Source organism: Cydia fagiglandana, chromosome 11 (genome assembly GCF_963556715.1).
Source record: "Cydia fagiglandana chromosome 11, ilCydFagi1.1, whole genome shotgun sequence".
Classification (NCBI taxonomy): Eukaryota; Metazoa; Arthropoda; class Insecta; order Lepidoptera; family Tortricidae; genus Cydia; species Cydia fagiglandana.
The window spans coordinates 13,513,359-13,525,586 of NC_085942.1; the positions used below are offsets into that span (position 1 = coordinate 13,513,359).

The window sequence follows — 12,228 nt, forward strand, 5'->3', positions numbered from 1 at the left end:
TTTGCTTAAGATTACTTACTGAGCAACTTTTACCATAGAAACAACACAAAAAATTGGCTGTTCCATTTGGCTGATCAGGGTACCTTGCCAAGGGGACAATCGTCTGCGCTACGATAACGAAACGCTTTGTGTTGTGCCACTCTATCGCTCTTGGCATACTTATTGGCTCCGCATACGTACCTGATGTCGATATTTTCTCTGGGAGACCAAAAACTTTTCGCGTTTTGGGATTGGTCCCATAGTAAAAGTTGCTCAGTATGTTGATACCCATTCATCTCAGAAAAGCCTAAGTGCTGCAACCCAGGGTTGCGAATTTTGGAACAATTTGGCACCGAATAAAAAGTGGGTTGAACACAAGCCAATTTTCTTCCAGCTTGCTCTCAGATTTGTACGAGGCAATGACGTAACCAAACCATACTACAGGTTGGGACCATACAACCCTACCAACTTACTCGTAGATTCCAAACCCAATTTGATAATAATTCATCCATGCATTTTTTCATATTTATATTATTTATATTGTTTCAGACTAAACTTCTGTGTACGGATCCATCAAAGCTAGGTGTTAAATGAAAAGCTAATACTTGAATAAAATTATGTCAAACGTGATTATTCCCAAACCTACCTACATAATATATTTTCACCACACCAGCTCGGAAAGAATTACTTTGCACTTCAAAAACGAATAGCAAAGTTGCATTTTATCCACATGTGAGGCAAAGTTATTTAATGGAAATTTTGAGTTGTTTTCTTATGTTTGCTGGTAGAATTGACTTTTAAGTGATGATATTGGATGATAAATATTTAATAAGTTTAATAACATACATTTGGATTTGATTTTGTTTGATATTTTACATTTAATATTTGCTTTGGGTTGGTGTGGTGAAAAATTTTGTGTTTCACTCGGGGGCAAATTTTGTTTAACCCTCGTGCATTGAAACCCTCGCAACGCTCAAGATTCCATTTTTCGAACCACTCGCTACGCTCGTGGTTCAATTTTGGAATCTTTCGCTTGCTCGGGTATCAATATTAGCACGAGCGGTTAAACAACAACTTTGTCCCCTTGTAAAACAAATAACTATTACTTCAACATTCATACAGATGTAGTGCAATATTGTTTTCTAACGTATTTTCTCGGAAACGTTAGTATTTGTTATGATACCTCAGTCAACCTCAGTACTTTTTGTAAACTACTAAACTAACTGAAATAGCAAGACACGTTCGTACGTTTCCGTGAAAAAACGATGGAAAATAATTATGCACTACATCTGTACCGTCTATGATTTTTTACTTAAATGTAAAGTTTATCAATCTAATATAAAAAAAAAACACGGAAACGCGGCTAGCGTGATGGGCACCTTTTCGCCGGGAACGATGCGGGGCGGGTTGTTCGAGTAGGTAGTTGTGAGGCTTAGTATAGGTTAGTTTAGGTTTAGTTTTACTTATAGTTCTTTATAGTAATATAGGTTCTTTGGAAAAGATAGCTTTTTAGTGATACCCCTATTGTTATCAAGTGTTTAAATATGTTTAATTTTCTCTGCATTTTTAACTATAATGGTGCACAATATTAAAAAAAATGACAACAAAATAAATGAATTCTTTTGTATTATTTAACTAGATATATTTTCATACCTAATTTATAAACTATAGGTAATTAATAAAGTATATTACTTACTCTATAAATATATAGTTGTGTCATTCTGTAGACAAAGGGGCCTTCGGCACCTTTCAAACAAGGTACCTTTTCTCACTTCATCACAGGCACCAATGTCTCTGAAATCTGAATGACACTTTTAAAACTGCTAACCTAGGTTAGTTGCCATTCTACTTTTTCCCCGTACCTTTGTCCCTTCTCTTTTTGATGTGCTTCTTGACTTTCGACTTTCTTTTCTCTGCCTTTTCTTCTTTGACTGCTTTTTTCCTTGCCTTCTTAGTGTTGGGGGATTCGTGTCTTGGACGGGCAGACGATTTGAATTTGGGATCTGTTGACCAAATTTTATTACATATTACTACATTGTATATCTAAGAATAAGGTAAAGTAGTTTATTAACACAACCAGTGCCAGAGATGTATGAAAATTTAACTAAAATCCCCATACCAACTGCCAATTAAGGCAATATAATGCCATCTTTTTCACTTTTGCCTGGTCTAAGCAAGTATAAAAGAGATAGCGTTATTATTTCCATAGGAGTTTTAAGGTTTCAGAAAGTACACTCAGTCTAAGAGCAGCAACATACTTAAGTGACAATTGATGAACTTTATCTCATTGAAATAAAGTTGAGAATGGTCAATTATTTGTTGATGATGGGACATGGAATGGTGTCTACACTAGTTGTACCTACGTTTTATCTTTTAATTTTTATCTTCTACATTAATTCCATAACTGTTTTGACATGAATTGACCCTTTACCTAATCAAAAATATACCGATTCACAGAAAAATATGAGGCCCATAAAAGCACAAGAAAACAAAATGTAGCCAATAAAAATTAAAATGTAGGCAATATCAGCTGATGAAATTTTGTTTGAAAACTATCGACCCACCCTGGCTTCACACAAAACCTTAACAAATTATACACCTAAACCTTCCCCAAGAATCACTATATTACATAATTTTGTGAAAACCGCATTTGTGTTCAGTAGTTTTTGAGATATCACAAACACACAAACAGACTATACACGGCAGGGGACTTTGTTTTATAAGATGTAGTGATGACTTACGGGAATCTCCATCTTCATCATCTGAAGAATTTGAGCTGCTGCCAGAATCGCTGCCTGAAATATTACATTCCTCCAAAATCTCCGGTTTATTGGCAGTACTAAGGTCCTCATTGAACCCAGCAATTTTCTTGTATGTTAGATCTTCTGTTTCTCCTTTTTTAGCTTTGTTGATGTCCCGTTCATAGTTTATGACCTGTAATAAACCATATTAAAACATTATTTTTAATGGAAAGGTTATTTATTTGGCCTTAGGTAAATGTAAGTATACCTTACTTAGAGTAGAGAAAATAATAACATGAAATGGTTTCCAAATGTTTTTACCTGTTAATAAAAAAGTATTTTTTTGCAACCCAAACATTTGAAATAATTAAATTCATTGCAAATTCTGGAATATGAAAAAACTTTAAATAAGTCTCACCTCTGTAAGTCTCTTAGGGATATAGATATTTTTGAAAGCCTCTTCTTCAACTTGTTCTTGGGCTGTCATTTCCTCGAAATTCCTTGTAGATGCCTTTTCCGACAATTTCTCCAGGCATTCTTCCAAATTTCCCTCATTTATAGCAGTGTCGGTAATGAAATCAAAAAGTTCCTTCACAGTTAGTGTTGCAACACCATTCTTCCTAAAGAAATCTGATATATTAGTGCAATCTTTCCTTAAAAACTCAAATGCATGAGGATGGTCATGTTCCACAGACTGTGAAACGTCAATGACTACTACATTTCCTTTATGGTACAGAAGATTATATTCTGATAAATCTGCATGTACGAGTTTGCAAATGTTAAACATTTTCCACATCATTATTATGCAATCTCGGTACAAAGATCTGGCTTGTGATTGAGAAATTTCAACATCCTTGAGTTTTGGAGAAGGCCAACCGTCATCTCCCATGAAAGTCATGACTAGAACATGGCTTCGTAATATTATCGGCTCCGGAACATTTAACTTTGCATTAAACATTCGGACAAGATTTCTCATCTCCTTCTCAGCCCAGGTTCTCACCATTTTACGAGGGTTAGATCTGCAGTACCCATTTCTGAATCTGTACTCTCCTGATACATACTTATCTCTGTCTTTGAACACTAAAATTGATGTTTTGTAGATTTTAATAGCATAATCCTTTCCATCTTTAGACGTAGCATGGTAGACATTGGCCTCTTTACCAGTAGATATGCATCCATTAATTTCATTGATTACACCTCTGTTTAACAATTTGAAAAGAATCATTCTTGTGCGTGGATCCATGACTTGCTCTGCGGTGGCTCTGTCATGCTTATCCTTAGTTCTAATCCTACCGCTGTCAACCTTTCTGTCATTGTTATCAATGAACTTATTTGTACGGTCCATTGGATCGTAACTATCAACATTGATTTTGTTTACATACTTTTTAAACAACTTTTCAGTTGGCTGGAATGTGCTGATTTTGTTTGAAGGTATCTGTGAGTTACTTTTAAGTTTTCCCGAGTTATTTGTTGGATCATCTGACTCTTGGAAGTATTCTTCAGAATCATAGTCACTCTCTGCATTGCTGCTAAGTGTTTTGACATCCAGTGTTTCAGCAAACTGGAAAAGAAAAATGTAAAGTTGATTAGAGATCTTAATGCAGAATTATCTCATCTATAGTTCGTTTTTTTTAGCATTAGAAAGAACTTGCAAGAAGGTAAGCGATTTTAACATGTCTTTTAATTGAAAAACGCTTTTTAAAAATCAAAAACGATTACTTATGAAAGCAGAAGAATATAAATAAATGATCGTATTAGATTCATAATTGTTACATATTTGCCGTAACTTATTTTTAAAATGTGTTCGTCAATTAAAAGACACATCAAGATTGTTTATCTAATTTCTAATGCTAAAAAAAACGAAGTATAGTAGTAGTAGGCAAAAGTAATCTTCTGCTAAATAATATGCTGCAAAATGTATTGTATGCCTAGTAAATAGTAATGCCAATTAATAGTTATGCTAAATTATCATTCAACTAAAAGTTTTTCTATGATACATGTAATAGGTACAATGTGTATTTCTGACAAACAATATTATGCAATACAAAAATATGTCAAAAAACTTTATGCAACGCATTAGTAAACCCTATCATGGGCATCAACAGTATGCCAAAATATGGTTCTGGATAATAAAACTCTGCGAATTGATTGAATGCTAAATAATACTATGCGAAAGGTAAAACGACATTTTTGCCAAGTAACATTGTGCAATTCAAAAATATATCAAACAACTTTGTGCAACACATTAGTAAACCTTTAATGCATGCTTTTCCGCTGTAAGTAGCGACTGTTAACAATACTGGCCACGAAAGTAATCTACAGTTATTAGCTGATCACAAAAATTACAGTATCAGTATAAAATAATACAATATTTCTGTATGATTTGTGAACTAGAATCAAACTCACCCGTACTGACTTAACCTTATTGGAAATATCATTTTCGTAATCGCTAAATTGACCGTCGCTGCCGTCAGACATTATAATCAAATTTAAAGTATTTCTGAGGTAAAAACACAAGTACTTATTATTAAAAATCGACTTAATTTTAATATTTATGAAACACGTGTCGAGCTCTTCACTCAATGTGTAAATGCCACTTGACTTGACAAGTTGACATGACATTGACGTTTAAAACGTCAATTTGCAATGTGTCGTTCCACGTTAAGTCCGAATTGGACATGACGTTCCCTGTAGTAACCAATCTAAAGCATTACTTTTTATTTATACCTGGCTAGGCGCGCACGAGCAACTATTGTCTCTCATGCATTTATCTCTCACATCAATTCTATGGGTAGTATGAAAGTGCGACAGAGACAAAAAAAGTTGCGGAGACAAAAGTTGCTCAGTGCGCGCTTGATGCGCGCCTAGCGTCAGGTGTCGTGTGTATTATAGTGCGACATACAGAAATAAAAAAAATATGAGGATGCCATTTTCTACGTAACTGTCTTATTTTTGACATAAAATGCTTAAAAATGGCAATAATTTAGGATGGTTTTTTTCAGTTCCATTTTATTAAATTTCAACTATAACTGGGTCAAGCAAATCTTGTCAGTAGCAAACGGCGGCAAATTTGAAAAATCGCGGGTTAGCAACACTGTGTTCGAATAATTCGAAAATCGCGTGTCATCTGTGTTTTATCTGTGAATGTGGATCGTGAATAGCGCCCTCCAGACTATGCGCGTGAATCGCGGGCGAAGCCGCGAACGGGAGTGTGGAGTCTAGTTCGCTGATATGCGAAATCGACTCCAGACTCGCGTTCGCGGCTTCGCGCCGCGATTCGCGCACGAGTGTGGAGCGGGCTAATGACAGCCATCATCTTGTTTGTTTACAAATGGTTTACAATGTTTACATTCTGAATCGATTCTATTTCAAGAAATATTTCTGCTGTGTCACCATTAAATACCAATATATTAAATAAGACTGTGCTTAATTAAAGCTAAGGTGCCTACAATGCCTACAGTGCCAACTGAGAAATCTAATAAAATATGAAAATCCAGTATGACATCTACCTGCTGAAGCAATGATTTTAATCATACATTCTTGTTTAACGGCATAGTCCACTTACAATTTTATTTTGAGATCTTCAAATTAGTTAATCATTTTTATCAACATCACACACCGCTTTTAAATTGTCCGTCCATACGTATTAATAACAATTTCAAACATTTTCAATAGAGAATCCGCGAGTGACAATTTGAATTGACGTACGTGACAATAAGGCGCGCTCAGCGGAAAAAAAAGTTTTGGTTCGATGTACATTGTACATTGCTGCTTTTCTTAGCGCAATACTACTCTTTGAGTGTTGCCCTACTTTAGTTTGCTTTACATTGCTACTGACAAGATTTGCTTGACGCACTATACTTACATTTTTTATGTGACAATGCACACAATAATTTCGAGTCTGTTCGGAAAGAGAACAGTTGTGGAAATATAGTTGGCCAAACCAATTTGTCAGTCAGTAAGAACCAGGAAAACTATACTCATTCTTTTCTTTTGGGTGCTAGTACTATAGTTCGTTTTTTTTAGCATTAGAAAGAACTTGCAAGAAGGTAAGCGATCTTGGCATGTCTTTTAATTGAAAAACGCTTTTTAAAAACCAAAAACTATTACTTATGAAAGCAGAAGAATATAAATGATCGTATTAGATTCATAATTGTTACATATTTGCCGTAACTTATTTTTAATATGTGTTTTTCAATTAAAAGACACATCAAGATTGTTTACCTTTTTTCTAATGCTAAAAAAAACGAGGTATAGTGTAAGACAAAGATAGTATGATTCTCTCTGTCTACGATTGAAATGAGATAGGCCTTTGACAAACTTTAGTTACATAATGTGCTTATTATAGCTATATCATACGGTGTCGTAATGGAGCATCCGATGTACTGTAATGAAACATTACGATACGAGTGCGAAATGTCGGAAATTCGCAACGAAGGGTTGCGAATAACCTTTACGTCACCTTAGGCCGTAAGTGGGATTTTCTCACTCATCTCACTTCGTGGCCAAGGCAAGACGTAAAACTTTAGACAAACCACGGGCGGGAATTCGTAAAGCCGCAGATCGCATATTTATGGCCATCACCTTAATTCACCTCCCTAGGTATGTAATATGTAATGCACTATTTCGCACGTGTATTGTACAACGTTTTACAGTACATATGGCCCTTTAAATTTTCGACATACGCATGTATAGTTCTAGTTACCCCTAGGGACCCTATTATTAAGACTCTGCTGTCCGTCCGTCCGTCCGTCCGTCTGTCACCAGGCTGTATCTCAGAACCGTGATAGCTAGACAGTTGAAATTTTCACAGATGATGTATTTCTGTTGCCGCTATAACAACAAATACTAAAAACAGAATAAAATAAAGATTTAAGTGGGGCTCCCATACAACAAACGTGATTTTTGACCGAAGTTAAGCAATGTCGGGCGGGGTCAGTACTTGGATGGGTGACCTTTTTTTTTTTGCCTTTTTTTGCATTATGGTACGGAACCCTTCGTGCGCGAGTCCGACTCGCACTTGCCCGGTTTTTTACAGTACACAACGGTGCTAATTTACCGCACTAGTGGGACTGAACATTATAATTTGAAAACAATAGGACATTCTTTTCATATCCTCTAAAAAGTCTAACAAACCCAAGAAGCGCTAATAGTAAGCAATAAAACACTACCTAATTGACAAACAGACTCACAAATAAAATTACGGTACACGTATTTCTTTCCTAAGTACCTTGGTGGCTAGATCCAGCGAGAGCAATGCAATTTTTCAGTGCAGCCACTAATTATACTTGGGATTACTTTGTGCAAGATAAACGCAAGCTAAAATGTACGCTACCAGTTTGAGATTATGGTGGATTTTATGTTGGCTGTGTATCTGTAAAGTTTGAAAACTTATCCCAGGCAAGTTTTACCACTAACTCACTGTTTTATTCTATCTACCAGCGCTCTATTTATAGTTACAGAATATTCTATTATAGAACGAATCCTCTATTATAGAGGATCCTCTATTATAGAGGATTCGTTCTAATAAATTAACAATTGTTTTAGAGTTAGACCAAGAAAAGTCTGCAATGATTTTGATAGCACACGCAGTGCAAGTGTTATTTACACGTTATAATTTCATAGAAGTTTGACATTTAAAATAACACTTGCATTGCGTGTGCCATCGTTATCGTTGCAGACTTATCTTGGTTTAACTCTATTGAATATACACGCAGTAGCAAAAGTGCATGGTCACTATATGAATGAATTCCACTCATAATGTGTCCATGCAAATTTTGCAGCTCACTGCACTTAAGTACAGTCGGCCAAAATTATTTCTACAACTTTAACAAACCGACCTCATTAATATTGTGAAAAACACTCACGGTATGGTTTCAGCTCTTTACTCGCTTCCGTTTTCCGGTCGCCGTGTTCTTATTAATTCATTGATACGTCATGTGGCTTGCTTGACGGAAACCCCCAAACTTTTCCCTGAAGTGAACCAATCTCTCAGTAGTCTCAGACGTATACATAGAGGGTTTCCGTAAATCCCCGCACTTAAAAAGAGTAAGATAATAGTTTTGTGACTTATTTAGGTAACAAATAACATGTATATTTGGTGGTAGATTCAACATGTACGTGTGATATTGTAGACGAGCGCGATATACTACTTAAAGTATTTTTTGTTTTTCTTTTAATTTACAGTAGGTAGTACGTGGAGGTCTAATTGGCATTAAAAATTGCCAAAATTGCCATATTTTATCATGGCACTATTCTGAATTTTTTAATTTGATTGTATGGAGATCAAGTTTCGAATATGGTCACCTTGTTTTTTCGAAAATTAAAATTAATAGGCGTTTGCCCAGCAGTGGGACACAACAGGCTAACAAATAATAAATGAAAAAAATAATTTGATCATTTCTAACTTTTTAGAGACTTGCATACCTAGGTAATTATAAGTACGTGGAGGTGGAGGATAGACTCCGCAGTGAAACTACGCTTTACTTTACTTCCTCAATGTGAATTACCCTCAATAAACCGATTAAAAAGTAAAAATAGGTACTATTTACCTAGTTTTAGTTCATGCGATTCTCATTCAAAGCGATTTTATCTGCATCAACTTTTTTAAGTCAATGGGACAAGTCTGATTCAAATAAAAAAAGTTTTCGGAATCGTATTAAGTGGGCCATTAAGTTAATCTGATCTTGAATGGAGGTCGTACTTAAAGAGGAGGAACTACATAACTATTGAAGTTTTCATTCCAATGAAAATTCTTCTTAAAGATTAATTTTGCAAGTTAGTACTAGGTACATTTTTTTGTCCCGAATCGGGACTTCGTGTTTAATTACACCCGGGCCATCTACATAGAACGAGGAGCTCTTCAAACCAGCCAAATTTTATCCTATATATTTATAAATAATAATAATTTAGCCTATATACGTCCCACTGCTGGATACAGGCCTCCTCTCAAGTATGAGAGGGTTTGGGCTATCTATAGGCCACCTTTAAATTTCTTTGCGGATGTATGCAGGTTTCCTCACGATGTTTTCCTTCACCGAAAGTTTGTGATAAATATGAAATGATATTCCGTACATAAGTTCCGAAAAACTCATTGGTACGAGCCAGGATTTGAGCCCGCGACCTCTGGATTGAAAGTCGGACGTCAGATCCACTCAGCCACCACCGCTTCGTTTTTAATCCTAATTTTATTTTAATCTACTGAAAAAAATCGACACAAAAAAACATCGGCTCTATTAGCAGTTCATGTGCTGACATTCGATCACTTTCCTGTTCACGTTCCACGATCAGCCTGTGTATTTTCCAGCGATGTAAACATTTTGTGTAATTCATTCACTAGCCTAAGGCCCTGTTGGGTTTAGGAATCATACGCTGGAGGTGCTTCAGAGTAGTTCAGGCATAATGCATAATTTTACGTTTGGTGGAACAATGAATAATGCACAATTACTCATGTACCTATACAGTGTAGTGAAATTGTAGACATAAAATTGATGTAATATTCAGCTTAGCGTGAACTGCGAACACATCTGCGAGGCCTTTTTCAATGTGTATTCCCAAAGTAATAAAAAGATTGGCTTTGCGAGGGCCCCATTCGCCCACGCCTAGCTAAGCCACCGGTAATATTTAGTGTCCCGGAGCTTAGGCAGATGTTTTGTCATAATTTTCATTTTGTACATATTTAATACGGCGGAATATAAGTGCAACATGTTGACCTTGTGTAGCGCCTAATGAAATAAATACAACGAATTAACTAGGGTGACTTGATTGAGGAATCAAACAATTCAATGTCAATTGAAATAACTGCGTCTCTTGTTTGTTTGCATACAACATTTAGTTAATTCGATTTCCCGTTAACATAGACATACTTACTAAGAACCGAATCATATTTCGTAATGCGTAATTGATCACAGTGCAAAACTGACTTAGGTACTTACTTATTATAAAGATTTTCCTGTTAGGAAAAGCCTTTAAAACTGCAGATATTGCGATCGTGCACTGTGGCTTAATACAGGTGTCAAAGATATTTTTTTTAAAAACGAACGTGCAATGCATTAAATTGCGGGCGCTTTAGAGAGACTTATCAGCAGGTTTTGGCCATACATTTTCGGCCTGGCGGTACAAAGTGAGCTTGAGCTGCTTTTCACGTGTCACGAACGTGTGTGAATATTTTAGATTAGTAAAGTTTTTAATTTTACTTATCTGTCTATGTATTCCAATCTTCCGATAAAACATTCTTCTTTTTTTCGCTTGCCACACTAGCACAAGCACACGGTGGTAAAGGCAGTCTTCACATATGAGCCGCATATGCATTGTGATAATCACGTATTCGTATAAGTGACTGAGAGACACATGCGTCCGATTTAGGTGCATACATGCGTCCATATTCAGCCGTTTTCTCTATAGGTAATTTGGCTGATCAGTTGATCACATACAACGCGGGAGGTTAGTTATATCTAGATACATTTTATTATATTCCCGCCTTTATTTATATGCAACAATGCCTCTAATTGCAAACTTCGGAATACAAAACTTTGCGACAGACACCCGAACTAAGTACATATGTTAGTTCTGGGGGCCGATTTTTTAATTTCGACCACTCGATTTCGTATATTTCGTTAAATAATATCTCCACTACTAGGCATTTAAATTCTACTAATAGAAGTGAATTCGAGTGGTCAATACCAATAGATTCCAAATTACGATCGCTCATGTTTCAAAAATTAGCATTTCGCCGTTTTCCATCGATTTTCGACTGACGAAATCGAGCGATCGAAATTCAAAAATCGGTCCCCTGTCTTTAGTTTAGTCAATTACTAGAGCATTATTTTACAAAATTTGCATAGAACTACCAACATCATAGGCATGACTTTGATATGATAGGTAGTACTTTGGTAGTACTTTTAGGAAATATGCCATATAGTTACCTATTAAAGTTTTTATAGTACATTTGCAGTTGATTAGCCAAGTAATAAAGGCCAGCTCTGACCTTCGTAAGACTAATTAAAGTAGTATATAAGAACAAAACTTTGTCAAGGTGAAAAAACCTTAAATAATTTGCTGGCTAATACGTAAGTCACTGTAATTATAATTTCTTATTTTGAACTGATAATTCAGTTCCTTATAATAAACTCTATCGTTCGAATTCGACGTAATTCGCTTACAATTTCCTGACTCGTATTATGAAACATAACGTTTTTTTTATATGTATGAATGGTGTTTACTTTATTTCTTATTGAGCTTATTAAGGCAGCAGTCCTCATAATTTATGTAACTGTTAATATAAAAAAAAATCCAATTCCAGGTGTGTGTGAATTCAGCTTTTTTATATATATACCACCACCACCCCCGCCGTAACCCCAAATGTACGACTACGCGTTTGTCTGTTCTCTGTTGATAGTATGTTTTATGCATACATGCATCGAGCTAGTATGTAGTAGCTACATCTATTTGTCTACATTTTAATAGAGCGGCTAAAACATTTTAACCTTACAAAGTGAATTGACGTCGA

General features: G+C 35.6%; 1 protein-coding gene across 1 annotated transcript; it reads right to left on the reverse strand.

Moving 5' to 3' along the window:
- Positions 1-1,665: 1,665 nt before the first annotated feature.
- Positions 1,666-5,298, reverse strand: LOC134669023 (serine/threonine-protein kinase RIO1). The gene is made up of 4 exons (XM_063526542.1): positions 5,127-5,298; positions 3,139-4,281; positions 2,721-2,913; positions 1,666-1,982 (listed from the first exon to the last, which is right to left on the reverse strand). The coding sequence occupies exons 1-4, from the start codon at positions 5,196-5,198 to the stop codon at positions 1,825-1,827; spliced, it is 1,566 nt and encodes a 521-aa protein (XP_063382612.1). The 5' UTR covers positions 5,199-5,298; the 3' UTR covers positions 1,666-1,824.
- Positions 5,299-12,228: the final 6,930 nt, after the last annotated feature.